The sequence below is a fragment of the Acipenser ruthenus genome, chromosome 7 (genome assembly GCF_902713425.1).
Source record: "Acipenser ruthenus chromosome 7, fAciRut3.2 maternal haplotype, whole genome shotgun sequence".
NCBI classification, from domain to species: Eukaryota; Metazoa; Chordata; class Actinopteri; order Acipenseriformes; family Acipenseridae; genus Acipenser; species Acipenser ruthenus.
In genome coordinates, this window is record NC_081195.1 from 13,814,033 (window position 1) to 13,830,167 (window position 16,135).

The window sequence follows — 16,135 nt, forward strand, 5'->3', positions numbered from 1 at the left end:
ACAAACATAAAAGATAAATGGTATGTCATGAAAAACCAAACCCTAGCCCATTCTAGGCTGTATTACAGTCACTTCCATTAAGGAGGTATGTCATTTAAGTTTGTGGATGTGAGGGATATGTTTTTTTGCATGAATACCACTGCTGGAATCTTAGTGCTGATGGAAACAGACAAGCACTGTGTCAGTAAATGACTCATTTACTGTGGACTAAAATTTCTGTTACAGGGTCCTCCACCTTGTCAAAGCTGTCCAGCTATGCCAAAAACAGGCTACCTCATTAATCAGCTCACAATGCGTACAATATCAAGTTTGACCATTCTTTTTCAGTAAAACTTGAATTCTACAGACTACCTCGTTGATACACACCTTTTAAATTGAGGACCCCATAAATGCAAAAACCAGGTCGTAAATACACACTGTTTTAGAAAGGCAATTTTGAAGTCCCCAAGATGGTAAGAGGCATGCTTTCCAATAGGCTTAATATTAACAAATCCTCCAGCAGCAAAACACCCACATATGCTTTCTCTATTACTAAAGGTGACCAATTACCTTACCTAACACCCAAACTACATTTCCATTAAATGTACCCTTTAATTTACACTTTATCTTAGAATTACAATATCTATTGACAGTAGCTATGCTAGAGTAAATACTGTACTGTTAACTATTTGTTTTCAGATATAGCTGTAGAGAGGGAGATTTTGGAGAGACAGATAACAATTAATTAACATTTTAATAGTATGAAGTCCTCAATGTCTAATAAATTCTTTTTTTTTTCTTTTTTTTTTTTTCTACTATTGGAATAATCTTGGAAATGATTTGTTTCAGATACAGAACCCTATTAAAACTTACAAACCTTTAATTCAATTTCATATTATTATATTAACTATATTAATTCAATATATCCTTTTTTGGGTTAAAGAGGTCCAGATTTACTACACATTTACTCCTATGTAAAGTATGCACCTCTGTTACAATAACTGGTTTAAAATTAGTAAGAAACAGCCATGGGCCGAACATCAATATTCTGATTTGATGTCTTGTTTTGAAAAAAGCTCTTTATATTCTACTTAAAAAAAAAAAAAAAAAAAAAAAAAAAAAAGAGTGGTACAAATTTTGGGCTGAGGCTTAGTAGACCAGGCCCAATATACCATTATGAAGCACCTCTGTTTTCAGAGAGCCAAACAATGTAATAAATGGAGCATAAAAATGTACTGGACATTGATCATCATACTTACTGTCACAGCATCTTTCAATCCAAAATCTCTCTAAAGAAGAAAAAAAAATCAAAGAGAAATAAAAGCTTGGCCACAGAAGCACCTGAAGCTAAACTGGGTCACCAACTAGTTTACTCCGAGTCACACATACAAGGCGTGCTGTTGTGGAGGCCCTTTTGGCAACAGCTGTCGACATACTGTACACAAACAGCAATTCAGAATATCATATGTGAAGGAATATAGTTTATAAAAAACTACATTTAAAAAAAAGCTAGAATGAAATTGAAAATGCCTCTTTTATATTCTAAATGTACCATATATTAAATGGAAATACAACAGCTACCCCAGGAAAAGCAGTAACAAGTATTGTAAACAAGGTGTATTTTTGTGAACAACAAAACAACTTATATAAAAAAAAAAGAGAAGTGTAGCCCACAGCCCGACCTATAACCGCTGAAGATTACAAATCTCACATAAAATAAAAATGTTTACCACAAACGCATTGTGGCACGGCAACATGTATACTGTAACTTACCTATCAGGTATCAGTCATCAAACCTAATGGTCTGATTCAAACTTCAACTGAAAGTCCATAGCCCTGAGTAACCCCCCTGAGACCACAATAATTCATTTCTCACATTTTCATTAACATATAGGTCCCTATTCATAAACTTTAAGAAGTCCTTAACAAAACAAGTCTTAAATAAGTTTTGTGAATACGGCCATTACGTTCAGAATTTTGTATGGTTTAACATGCAAACTGTTTATATTAAAATCAATAAAACAACTGCCAATTCACAGTGAATTATTCTTTCATTGTGTACCATCAACCTCCCTTTTTTCTTACCAGAACAATCACTTGGTCAGCTTCTTTATATCATCTATTGTAGTTTATTATGAATTTTACAAACAATACCTCAGAATATTAAAAACAGGTAACAAGTAGGAAAACTAAAACTAATGGCTTTTAAAAAAACTAGAGCCGCCATCTAAACACCTACCTGAGTTTCCAGTAATGGCCTTCTATCCTCCATGTCGATGGCTACATCTCGAGGAGCAGCCATGAGGGCCACTACAAAAGAAGCAAGGTCAGTCTCAGGAATGAAGATGCACACAGCAGAGCTAACATTATATAATGGTTGTCCTTACTGCAGTTTAAACCATGGATCTTTTTGTTTATCATTACATTATCATTGATAAAACAAATATATTAACCTTAAATTGAGTGATAGGTGGTTATGGTTACTAGAATAAAAGATGTTTACCACAAATATTAAAACGCAGAAGTTTCTTAATGCCAGCACAGCATCTTAAAGGATTGGCATCTCATCCCATTAAATTAAAATGAGAAGCAGTCAAATAAATATTTGTAATTATTCTTTGCAATTTTACACCAGCAGATGGTAGCATAAACCACCACCAGGAGGACAAAACTAAATTTAAATGATCTTTTTTTAAAAGATGTAGTTATGGCCAAAGGTTTTGCATCACCTAGCATTTTAGGATTGATACCTATATGAACATAATTTAGATATTTTATTTAACATCATGTAATCAAAGAAACTACAAAATGATATTGCAAAAGTCAACCGGACACCATAATAGTAGTACAGTATTTCATGTAAGATTTCAAAATGTCACATTTTTCAATTTCTGTCAGTTTTTGGTTAAGTATATGGAAAAAGTGGTATGTAATTAACTATATTAATGTAACATTATTCAGCAGGTTTCATTCAACATACCTTTTAAATTGAAGAAACCAGCGAGTAAATACTAGAGGTCGGCATGGGTACCTGAAAACCCGGGTACCCATCGGGTTTTAAATTACTCAACCCGGGTCTCTTTTTACTACCCGGGTATCGATTATTAATTTGAGAATTTAAAAGAAAAATGTAAAAATATGGTAATGTAGTTGTAAGCATGGGTATCTGGCCGGTGTAATAAAAACAGTGTTTATTAAAGACAATTTTAAAACAAGCTTTTGATTTTTAAGCCTTTTCTTAACTGACGGGATATCAAGGTTTTACAGAAAACAATAACGGCAAGTACACCTCAAGAATAATAACTGCAGTGACTTTTCTTCTCAGGAACTAAATTGGAAAGAAAAAAACATAACATTCTGTTGGGTTTATGTCAGTGATAACTCTGTGATCCATTAATAATAACCGTGTAGCTTCCAATACAGATTGCTTTAAATACAGTTATTGTGCAGATATAGTTTCTTACCAAAAAGATCAAATAAGTAGCCTTTATTTAAAAATAAATAAACAAATAAATGAATAAAGTATTGTGAGCGTATTGTTATTGTTTGAAGTCCCCAAGATAAAGCAAAATTAGTTCATTCTATAGGGTGATGCAAAACTTTTGGCCATAGCTGTATATTTTACTTTTTTTTTTTCTTCTCTCAAACTTTAAAATATGCTTTGTTAAAAAGCTGTTTGGTACCTTTTGAGGACATTGCGACCTCTGCTCTGGTGGTGTAGGGGTCACAGCGGAACACCTCCAGTGAGTCTATGGTGCACTGGCCCACGATGGGTTTCCGTCCGAATGGCCGGTGGTCAATCACTTTAATCACTATGGGAGGGGTGTACATTTCTTCTTTTGGAAGAAGCTACAGAAGGAAACAGTCAACTTAAATCAGAAAACTGTTTAACCCCATCCCCCCCCAGGGATAGCCACCTACGATTCAACATTAACACTGCTATATGACTGTTTATATGTACTTCCCTGCAGCTTTACATACTACATAGCAACAAAATATGTATACATACAGTCACTGCACTACTATCTATGACTAGTTTTAATATTAGCTACATTCACAAAGACAATATTCTATGCCTGTCAAAGCCCTCATTAATTCAAGCTGAATTTAGCAAGGAAACTAAAAGGTTTTTTGACATTCAAAAATGCCCAGGAAGCCTACAAATTTGGAATTATTCATAATGATGGCATTTATAATGCAAAAGGATTTGCAATCAACTTCAGAAATTACACTCAAGACTGAACATGAATTATTAATGCCCAAGTAACTTGTCGTTCCATGTTAAATCCGTAGACTGTTGAGGATTATGTAAAATCCTCAGCCCAGGTCTGAAAAGGGGACAGTACCACTTTAAAGAAGAGCACCGATCCTGGAAAGTTGGGATTCTTCCTAATGTTCTTGATGACTGCTGACTGAACAACTTCCCCACCAAACTCCACAATGAGACTCGGAGAAGAAACGGCTGCTAGTTGGAAGTTTTTCATGTTTCGCAAACCCCATGTCAGAATCTGTATACAACAGAAGAGACAGCATGTCATTGTATTAGTGCTGGCATCACATCTTCATACTGTTGAGAGGCACACTTTGATGCTCCATGCAAAGTTTTAATCTGCAAAAAAATGGTTGAGCCTCCTTATGGGCCAGGGATATCTTACAAGTAAAACAAAACTGCTGCTCCCTTGTGGTCAAGGATGACAAAACAAATCAATACATCCATAATGAACCAGGTGATTATACACTATCACAAAGCGTGCTTATATGTAACCATGGCAAACCATTACCAGCGCATTAGTAATACACTATTTAATTTTCAGGACCTACAACTGACAAACATAAAACAAGTGATATAACAATAATCATATAAAAACTGAACTGGACATTTTCATTAAAGTTTCATATCAGCATTGACAGATATAATAGCCTTACCTCAATGCCTGTGAGCTGGACCACTGGTCTGATACCCTGGGGCACCATGTAGAGTTTTGCTGCTCTTTTTGGAGGAACTATAGGCAGATTTGACCCATCAGGCTGTTGAATATAAAATAAACTAAGCAAAGTCTGCTACAGCACTCAAAACAAACACAACAAAACATTATCATGTAACTAATAATTGTATTTTCCAAACCTCTTTTTGGAAAAGAAGTTTGGAAGTGTTAAAAAGGTAGATTATATGTTGAAACCATTAGACATAAGTTATTAGTATTTCTTTAGTTTTAAAAAAAGTGTTTTTCTATCCATATACCTCATGAAGTTATCTGTTCTGTGTCTTAATAGAGGCTTACACAAGACTGTACCTTGTCCTTCATTATAAGCTCAGCAGCCACAAGAAGATCTCCACTTTTCTTGTCTCCATGCATAATGGGATACCAGAGCAGCCTTGGGCTCACCCCTGTTTCTGGGTTGAGTTTTACCAGAGGAGGGCACACGCTTCTGCCCAGGGGTTCATCTTTACCCTGGTGAACAACCAGAGGGCACAGTCACTCACAGACAATGTTCATTACTTTAGGTTTAAATGATGTACTTATTAATGGCCCAATCAGAAACTAAACTCCAGTTCTGCACATCATGAAGGCATCTTTAAATCTTCACTATTCCTGCATAGAACGGATTTCCTGATATATAAAGATGCATCTAGTACATATTGACCAATTTATTCAACAAATGGAATCGTATTCCAATGTGTTCAGATTTACTTTGTCTAAACATCCCATAGATTTTTAAATTTACCACACCATGTGAAATACTGACCATTCTGGGAATTACTATTATCTTTAGTTTCGTAATTACATCTATCCCAGTTATCCTGGGTAACAGAGAGCACAAACTTACCACTTGGTCTTTATCAAACAGCTCGAAAACCACATTGGGTGGGTTCTGGGCCACTGACTGAGGGTCCCCGTAGATCTCAACAGTATTGAAGATCAGGGTCTGGTCCCAGGTTGGATTTAGGGTGGCAGGAATAGTCTCTGTGGTTTTACTCAGATGCAGAAACGACACATGAGCATACGGATCTGGAGAGGAATCAGAACATGAATTGGGGATAAAGTTTGTCAACAATCCGAGTAAAGCACTAGATCAGTGTGCAGACAGAATTCAGAATGCTCAGAAAACTAATTTCCATACAGCAACATTACTCCCCTTTGGTTAAGTGATACTCCTTGAACACCATTCATAAAAATCAAGAATATTAACAGTATTAATCTGTTCTTACCTGAAAAGCTATCTTTATCCAAAGCCAAAAGGTTTCTGGCCTGGTAAACATAGACTCGAAGATGATAAACAAAAGGTTCTGTAGAGACAAATTATGTATTGATATTCTTGAAACCTAATTTGGATTTTTTAGTACACATTAACTGTATGTTTTAATTTTTTTTTTGTTCTTAATTCAATGTGGTTACAATTTTTTTTTTTCATTATTCCATTAAACAAAACAAAAAAACCCCAACACTTTACAACAAACAATGTCATTACAATGACTGCGATATCTGTTGCAATACCAAAGTTCTGTTCTTGGACTTACTGTCAAAATTGCAGGACACTGTGGGAGTGTTTGCACCAAACATGGTAGTTGCACTATCCTTGCTTTTGCCTTTCTCATCTACATCAGAAATGTCAGTTCCCTGAAAAGAAATGCAAACACAACCATGTAAGCAACTGTCCTATTACATCCTAACCTAAGCCACCTTGCCAACCACACAGCTTAAATGAGCATAGTCCTACTTTTGCTGTTGCCAGTATACCCTATACTCTCAACATGTTAAACAGAGTACCTTTAGTGATGACTTACTCATTGCAGCAATTCAAATGTTATGGATACTCCATGCTTGAAATAAAGTATCACTCACTTCTATAAGGAGGACAGTAGTAGTGTTCTAACACAAATCTAGTCAAGATACTTATCAAATTACTATGATTCCTACAGACACCGAGTACAAGAGTACTAACTTGAACTGATCATGCGGTTGGGTAAACTTGGTCTGCTTTGCAAGCTCATTCCTTATAAAAGTTTTCCATAGTAGCAAAGTGTAATAAAAACGAGTGAAAGTATGTTAAAGCATAGAGAGGTATGGTAACACATATTAAAAGAACATGACAAATTTATGGTAAAATATGGTAAATGCATAACCATGGGAAGAGTGCAAAAATATTGTGATGAACTTTTATAAGGGATTAAAAAGGACAGTGGCATACCGGTTTGTATTTCCTGGGTTTACTTACAAGCGCTCCTTCAAGTTTAAAGATGGCAGCGGCACCAAGGCGGTCCGACGGAGCCATCTTCTTCCTCCAGCGCCTGCGTCGGAAGGTATCTGTTGACCGCTGCATCCTGTGGAACTTCCAACCAATAAGGGAAGAGTATTCCCAGCCCTCTGGATCACCTAGTGGAGCGGCCATTTTCTGCAATCACAACGAGTCACAGTCCAAGCAGTAAAATTAAAATGGAAACTGCAGTAAAAACAAAGTAAAAATCTAATTTATCCATTGTAAGACAATTACATGGCCTTACTTTAACACATTAAAATCACCTTACCTGCATCCTTTTTTGGATTTTCTGCATCCTTATTTTGGGTTAATCTGAACTTCTCAGCTTTTCCCAGAGGCAACCAAACTATTCGGCACACAACAAATAGTACAGCCGAGCTTTTGTAAACTATAGAAATGAGTCATGCAGATCTCCCGATTTACCTCTGAAGGTGTAATGGCCTTTGACTCCTTCTTACGTGGTCGTACCATCCTCTTTCGTCGGTGGGTGTGGTACATCTTTTCTGCTGGTACCCAGGATTTAGGTTTGCTATCAGGAGGTATGGTTATGCCATACTCCCAGCCTTGATGCAAAAATACAACAGATATAAAAGTTATATATATATATTTTTTTTTTTTTCACACAGAGCAAACGCTGAAGACCAAGTGCAGGCTAGTTTAAAAACAAAACCAAAAAAAATCAAGATGTGTTATATATTTAGTAAAATCTTTTAATAGATGAGAATTAAAAACAAAAAGGTCAGCTATTTTTTTGATCCCCTTGAACAAACAACATAAAAAATACAGTGTGTCATTTTTTTAACAGAAATATTACATACGAAAAGAAAATAAACTATAACGTCAGTATATAACAATGTATAGGTCATTAGTTGTCCCAGTAAACGGTAAAATATAATACAATAGTGGGTGCCTTTCATGAGAAAAATATTCATGGGTAAAAAAAACATGCTGTTTAAAGCTGCAAACAAATGTTAAAATCTCTGTTAACATGTTTCCTAAACCATATAAAATAGACCCATTTCATAAAGTGGCTTAAGTTTCTAGCATTCATTCATTTCAAGCTAACGAAAAAGGCGTACCATTTTCATCCACGGCTCTGTTGATATCAAAACTCCAGGCTTCCTCCCACTTCCAGCCAGGGGGGCACTCAATCTGACTGGGACTCTGTGCCTTCTCACCATTCTGCAAGACAACACAAAGATTTATCAGGATTATGATTAACAGCAATCATTCAAAATAGCTAAATATCTGCTTCCAGGAGCAAAGGTAAAAATGTGACTAGTACACACCACATCTGTGTAGGGCTCCTCTGCTGGTTTCCATTCCCCTCCAGGATACCTGGTCTCATTCTGGAAAACCTCATCTGTAAATTCTGTATGACCAGCATCAGCTTCTGTCAGCAAACTGGAAAATAAAATTGTATTGATTGTCTGAATACTGTAAGGAGCTTTAATTTTAAAAACTACACATTTCTTAAAAAATATTGAAAAACACTACTGAAGAGACTTTTACGTATTTTAAATTGTGTACCAGTAGGGAAAAAAAAAAACATTATATATTAAGCTGTCTGTAGTAAAAAGGGGTTTAGTATAAAAAAAAACGTTTGAATAACACAGATGAAACGTGTGCAAATGACAGTTGATAAAGGCAAGAGTTTAAAAATGTGGCAAATCTCTCCATAAATTTGCTATTTTGTAAATAAAAAATATATAATTCTCAAAGTCCTGCAGTTTGAGTGGGATGAATTATTTAAAACAGGTGCAGTCAAATACTTCAAGCTTCACCTTCTCTCTGGGTCCACAAACCAGTCTTCCTCCCATTCCCAGCCCTTCGGAGGCATGAAGCTTTCCCTTTTCAGCTTGATCTTCCCAGTAACGTCAGAAGTCTTGTGGCGTCCCACAAGACCCGTGGTGCCCCATTTTCCAAAAACAAGGGCTTGGTTTTCATACTGTTGGGAAAACACTGACTTAAATATCATTTGGGGTTCAAGAATCAGCCTTCCATGAATACATAGATGGGGATAATTAAGCTTCTTAATACATTGTGGGATGTTTAAATGAAATAATATGGACATATCATTAATGGTTGAAAGCAAGTTGCATACATATTTACTGCAAATTCCCAATTTTCTACCAAAAATTGTATTAATACAATTCCTTTTCCAGGAAAGAAAGAATGTGAAAGAAAGAAAAATAACTAAGGATAGTAGTTACCATTTCTGTAAACACACTGAAGGTTCCTTCTGCATAGCTATTAAACTTATTTTCATGGGCAGACAGTCCAAACCACATATTGACTCGTAACTGAACTGGCAGTTTGATTCCTTTGGTCTTGTCCATTGGATACTGAAAGAGAATAAGTGATATACAGTAGTAACGCACATTTTCTTGTGCCTCTAATCTAAACAGTATCTAATTTTTTTTTTTTAAATCTACCACTTACGAAATCCATTACCTGCATATATATGGTTTGAGTCTTCCCACAGTATTTGCCACAAGCCTGTTCACTGGTGGTTGAGTACATGATCCGGTGAGCAGGAATGCGTGCATAGGCCACCCTCTTCTCTCCACGCAACATCCAAATGATCACATCAGGCATGCTGTTTTGAGGCTGTTACAAGTAAGAATACAATTTTTAGGGGACGTTTTGGTGAAATTAATATTTCCTATGATAATGCAGGTGTGTAGCCCATCAGAGCATGCGCTTCATTTTGAAATTCCTATGCATTTATCTGGAACTACAACAATCGAGATGCCATTCCTCCCCCATTTACCTCCAGCTCAAACAATAAAAGGATATAAGGCTGTTGACTTTATAAACACTGGGTTACTTTCAAATCAGAAATAGAGAGGTATAACCGTTAATGTTTTAACTATACACTACAATATTTTCACTTGTGTTTACAAAAAATCCTCAAGCTAACACAGTCAGACAGCTACCTAAAATGTTGCGTTTTTAAACAACTAGCTACTCTGCCTGTATTTATACTGACTGGAGAATGAAAATAAAATGGGAAAATCCCTGTAGTCTGCAATGTATGTGTTCACATGATATGTCATGCAATCCACTAGACGTGAGCTGAGTTGTGTGCAACTATTTAGCAGCATTCAGGGGAATGCACCATTGACCACAAATATGTACAAGGTATTGTGACAAGCAACAGTGTCCCAAATCACAGAAACCTTCAACTCTGGACAAGACACCTGTTTCCACTCTAACAATGTGCCGGGAGCAATTCATTGTGGACATTAAGGTTTTTTTTAATTTTATGGGACAGTCCATGTATAACTTCAAAGGTTCATCTGAAGTACTTGCCTCATCACCTAGCCCCGTCATTCTCTCCAGCCAGTTCTCAATCTCCATCAAGGTGGTCTTCACATCGGTGGCCTCTTCTCTCATCCGGACGGCGGAATCTTTAATGAACTTGAGTGCACTCACCCTCATCTTCCTGATCTGAATGTCAAGGGAGGTAAGGTTGGCCTTTCCCTCCAGTTCTGGCACAGGGTTACTGAAAATAAACAACAAAAAACACGCCATAAATGAAATCCTACCAGCAATCGCCAACATATCAAATTAAAAGTGTGTCTTACAGTGTTAAGGTCCTGCTACCCCTCACCACCGATCACACTGCAGACCATTGCGTGTGGCCTCTTTCACCCGTCATTACCCTTAGCGGGGAGTTTAGGCAGCGTCATGTGGTGCATTGCTTAGTTGTTTGCCTAAGGCGTAGTGCTGAAAACTACAAATGGACTCAGATTGAGTCCGTAAAAAACATGTAAAACAAGCAAGAATAACTAAAGAAATAATTATTCCATGTATGTGTTTATTTCAACATGTTTTAGCTTTATTATACACTGGGGCATCTTAGACCCCGTTCACACTTGTGATTTGGGCCATCTTTTCTCATATGTGAACGCTCCAAAAAAGAAAAGGCAGGGACGGCCCAGATTTAGGCCGCCGTTTCGAAGTGGCCCAGGGCCTGCAATCTGGGGCCAGGGCCGGTTTTTACATATGTAAGAACACAAAACAGATTTAGGGCCGGCTTTTCGTATCACATGACCAATGTGGTTATATAACTCAGTAGACACTCCCATACTCCCACACGCGCAAAAGGTAAATCCAGCTGAATGCTGTGCTAGGCAAGACGGCAGTGGAGCAATATTGAATGGTAATTATTTCTACATCATACAACTAATTATAAAAATATTACATTAAAAAAAAAATCAAGCGGGTAAACGTTCAGGTTGTTTCTTTCACATAATATACGAGCTGCAGTGCATTCATAATTATGTTTAATTTGTCACTATTACATTTTCTTCCTGTTATTTAGTAACTAAGCGATAATTATAAACTGCAGGATTGTGGATCTCAATAATGATCAATAATATTTATTTTGCATGCAACGATATACATAGCTACAGAAGTGTGCGTTTTTAAATTAAAATGCCAATCATTTCTTATAGCTGCTTGCTTTTACACACACAAAAAATACTGTTATCCACAAATATTAAGATCGTTGACGCACCATGTGAGGGCGAGACCCTCACTGTAATATTTCAATGCCTGTTGTTGTGTTATTATTGTTAATGTTATTCTACTGGCGCTAGAGCAGTGGTTTAAGTACTGTGCATGTTGTTTAGCAAAGTGTATTTGATATGTGACGGTGTATTGCTGTATTTAGATTACGGCGACTCCCTTAATGAAGTTGTCGTTTATATGTGGGACAAGGGTTTTGTTATATAGCCATATGTTCAGTCTTGACTGGTAATGGTTAGGGACTAGAGAACATTAACAAGTAAAGGATAGAGTAGTTTACTGATCGTGTTTGTAAACAGACGGTATTCATGCAGGTTAGACAAATATGTATAAATGAGAAGAAACATGTGTAATGTATTTAACATTATTTAATGCCGGGTCTTTCCTTAGGAGGGAGCAGTAGTACTATTAGGTGGTCAGTCGTGAGTTTGTCTTGTGAATGTCAGTCATTGTGTACCACCTGATAGTCATTTGCAATCTGAGTGAAGTATCCATTACAAAAATGAATATTTATACCTGTCAACACTAGCAAGTTGCTGTTTCCCGCGTTCCAAATACCTCCGTGTTCTTAAGAGAATAATGTGATTATGGGTGGGGATTAGCTCCATAGTCAATATATACCATAAAATTGCTACTGTGCTGCACTGAAAAAAATATATATTAATAAGAAACCTCTGCTACAAAAGGATATCCCAAGTAGCTCTTCCAGGCTATCGTTCCATTAAAAAAAAAAAAAAGTTCACCACATTTTAGGCCTGCTTTTCAGTCACATATGCGAATATGCAAAGGCGCCTTAAAAACGCAAATGTGAACGGGGTTGCAGACCTAAATATGGGGCCGGCCCAGTAGTGTGAACGGGGTCTTACAGAACTGCCAAACAGACTCCTTGTATTTGATCTTACCTGTCAAGATCCTCTATGATCTGATTGACGAGCTTCAGCCATATCTCTGCCAGACGGGTATCTGAAACTTTAGCCAGCAGGGCCGTTTTCAAACTAGAAATGTGATTTTGCTACAAAAAAGACAAAGAAAGCTATATAAAAAAACTGTACAACTTGATGGGACAAGGGGTTATCAATAACTAGTAGTCTGCATATTTAAAATAGATAGCCATACTGTAGTTTTCTGTTAAGCACCACGTTTAGTACAGTTGTTACTCTGCATTCTTACCTTGCATTATATAGAAGCAATTTTCATTGTATTTGACAGAATTTGTTAAATATGTTAAACATATTACATTTAAGTGGTTTTATACATCATTCACACCCCTCTATCTACTGGTGCTACAGTATTGTACAATGATTACATGGGTGAATCCACATTGGGTTAAATCTGCTCAAGTCGTATAACAAAACACACTAGGTTTTTAGAAGTAAGGCATCTACAGTATACAATTATTTCCTCACCAGTCGGTCTGTAATGTTCTGAATAATGTTTACAGCGTCCATCCTGTGACTGATGTCCTCCCAGTATGAAGTGAGTATAACAACTGGCTTAATGTTAGACCATGGCAAGTAATAGAAGAAGTTACCTGTTAAAATGAGGTCAGATTTAAGCAGGTGTTCGAAGTGATATTGTACAGCACTTGAAAAGCTGGATTCTGTAGAACTGATAAGTAGTCTACATTTACACATTAAAATAATACCTGTATAGAAACATGTGATGATCACGTACACCAAGTGGACCAGCCACCAAAGTGACAGTTGTATAGTTCTAAGTGGAGAATAATTGGGAATTTGAACTATGTATATAAAAGTAAAAATATCAAGTGGAAAGATGTATGAAAGAGAAGTTCAAAAGACATGGTTTTGACAGATAACAATTCCAACCCCTCCAGATCTCTTATCCACCAGGAGTCATATACTGTTGCCTCCCAGCAGAAAACAGGTAACTTGGCCATTATCTTAAATCTTTTGTTTGATGCTAGTGACCGCCTTACACAACTAAATGTAATGGATGCCTGTGTTTCGGAGTCAAATAAATGTAATCTTGTTAAATTTAAATTATGAGTCCTTCGGGTCTTAATTATACTTTATTGATAATCACTCACAAGGACAATAACAGAATTCCTGTTGTAATTATTAGAAATTGAACCACAACCCTACAGGAGACTAGGATTACATTTGAACTATTGCGCTATTAACAGATAGTGCTGCTGTGGTGCATGGTCCTGCTATAGAATGTCTTACTGTTTTCCAACATGTTTACGCTATTATGCCTTACCATCAAACACTGCACAGCTGTACTGAGTTGTGGAAGCCAGTGGCTTGCAAGTGCTATCAAATATGTTGCCATAGTTTCCAATGCTGACTTCAAACTGAATCGGCTCCCCAACATCCTGCAGCATATTAGCTGTATGAAACACAGCACACATGCTGTACTTTCGCCTGCGCTGGTATTTCTACAAGTGAACCACAAAGAAAATTTGGTTCAAGACCTATTTAAAATACAACAACAAAGCACAAAAATAACATACAGCAGTTCTTTCAGCCCTAAAGGTTAGGAAATAATGAATGCCAGTCATTTGTCAGCGAGTACTGAATAGTTTTACCTCCACCACTAAGATGTCATCATTTGGAATGTCTTCAATCTTTTTGTCAACTTTTGCATCCAGTTTGGTTGTGAGTTCAACCAGCACTCTGCCACGGTAGGCAACCCCTTCACCCTTCCAAAGACAAAATAAAGTTTTAACGCACATAGCATGTGAGAGGATAGAATTGTTATGACTGACCCTTTTTATGTATCCTTTTTTTTTTTTTTTTACAGTGGTTTCCAAATGAACCACTGCTGTATATGTTATATCAGCCATTACTATAAAAACACTCACTGGTATTATGTAGGAATACCAAAAGAAAGTGATACAATTTCAACAAGAAGTCTTTTTCAATGTCTTCAAGATTTGAAAATTGATAACGGTAGGGAAAGACATCTAGCTGAAACGATTTAGTATGACTACTGTTAAAAACATTAATAATAAATTAAACACACTAACCTTCCCATAGTTTAAATCTTCATAAGGGTCAGGGAACCCAGTAAATTCTCGCGGACTCCCGTACAGGTTTACATAACAAGGTCCAAACGCTGGCAAAAATCCCACGTCTGACTCCCCTGTATTTTCAGCTAGTATAACACAAATAAAGGTTAGCTCAGGTGTCTTCACAGAAGGTTTATATTGAGGGCTTGTTGTTAGTAATGTGTAAGTGATCATGCAATGGCAATTTAACTGGCTGTGCTGTAAACCAAGTATTATATGGGTAAAGTACTATGAACTTATATACTGTAACATAGAACATACTATACTCATACATATCAAGACTGACTATATACCAGTCTGCATATTTATCATCTGCTATGACAAAATGTTTAACTACTCCTATAGAATTTAAAAAAGGCTCTATTTTACTGGCTCTATTTTAATTTTGGTCATGCCGGCATAAGCCCATCACATCCAGTGAACATGTGCAGACAGTACTGACACAAAATAAAGCCCTACATCTCTATATGTAGAGTCATTATATGTAGATTTCTTTTAGTTTTTCAAGCACAAGACATTGCTAGGGTTAGTATGCGATGCATGCTACACTACTACTGCGACTACTACTACGACGACTACTACTACTACTACTACACTACAACAATTCAACTGAGTGAATTAAGGTGCTGCTAAACTGAAGGACAGTCGGTGCCCTTCAGTTTAGTAGTGCCCATAAAATTAGTCCCAACTGCTTCTGACAGATGTTCCTGTAAGGAATTCTTGGGGAAGGCCAAGTTAGGTTCAGATGGAAATAGTGTTTTTTTAACAGCACTGTGAATGAGAATATATAGATATGTATTAATATAAATATAGCTTACATTTTGGCAGCAGCTTCTTCTAATAAAAATAAAATGTACTCAAAACTTGAGTAAGCATCTTATAGAGGGCACTTTAGTATGGCAAAGCAAATGTAATGACCGTATGAATGTGCAACTGGCAGCAGGAGAAGCAAAACCTCATCAGTAGGGGAAATGTACATAGGACAAATCACACTGTCAGGATTGTAGAACCGAAGCTGGAACAGGATAGAGTGTTTCACTAGAATCAGGGCAACATGTTGTTCTAGGGTCAACATGGCAATAGACATTACCATGATGAAAACACCATGGAAATCTAGAATAAAGACAGTGGCACTTACCTTTGACATTCTTATGCTCATGATAGCCCATAAGAATTGAACACTGACACAGTAGCAAATTACACAAGATCAAATAGCATGTGAACTTTGGGACAGGAGTTACAAACTTCAGTTTTAATGCTTTGTGTATTTTAGACCCCATGCTATAGCAGGGGGAAGACAATCTGTCAAAAAGGTAACTTTTTAGG

At 36.7% G+C, this 16,135-nt stretch overlaps 1 protein-coding gene across 7 annotated transcripts in view; it reads right to left on the bottom strand.

The window, feature by feature from the left end:
- Positions 1-16,135, bottom strand: part of LOC117415472 (myoferlin) — a 59,635-nt gene that overhangs the window by 11,573 nt on the left and 31,927 nt on the right. For 4 of the 7 annotated variants that reach the window (XM_034025901.3, XM_034025898.3, XM_034025900.3 and 1 more), the window contains 22 exons: positions 14,768-14,895; positions 14,327-14,440; positions 13,999-14,176; positions 13,182-13,306; positions 12,678-12,787; positions 10,555-10,747; positions 9,694-9,849; positions 9,453-9,584; positions 9,024-9,187; positions 8,529-8,643; positions 8,319-8,421; positions 7,663-7,802; positions 7,198-7,374; positions 6,500-6,599; positions 6,191-6,268; positions 5,809-5,990; positions 5,274-5,432; positions 4,906-5,007; positions 4,326-4,487; positions 3,663-3,828; positions 2,219-2,289; positions 1,239-1,268 (listed from right to left, as the gene is read on the bottom strand). In XM_034025901.3, the coding sequence (XP_033881792.3) occupies positions 1,239-1,268; positions 2,219-2,289; positions 3,663-3,828; positions 4,326-4,487; positions 4,906-5,007; positions 5,274-5,432; positions 5,809-5,990; positions 6,191-6,268; positions 6,500-6,599; positions 7,198-7,374; positions 7,663-7,802; positions 8,319-8,421; positions 8,529-8,643; positions 9,024-9,187; positions 9,453-9,584; positions 9,694-9,849; positions 10,555-10,747; positions 12,678-12,787; positions 13,182-13,306; positions 13,999-14,176; positions 14,327-14,440; positions 14,768-14,895 (2,885 nt within the window). The remainder of the gene's footprint in view (positions 1-1,238; positions 1,269-2,218; positions 2,290-3,662; positions 3,829-4,325; positions 4,488-4,905; positions 5,008-5,273; positions 5,433-5,808; positions 5,991-6,190; positions 6,269-6,499; positions 6,600-7,197; positions 7,375-7,662; positions 7,803-8,318; positions 8,422-8,528; positions 8,644-9,023; positions 9,188-9,452; positions 9,585-9,693; positions 9,850-10,554; positions 10,748-12,677; positions 12,788-13,181; positions 13,307-13,998; positions 14,177-14,326; positions 14,441-14,767; positions 14,896-16,135) is intronic. The other 3 variants (XM_034025903.3, XM_059026417.1, XM_034025899.3) reach the window with 1 other exon arrangement.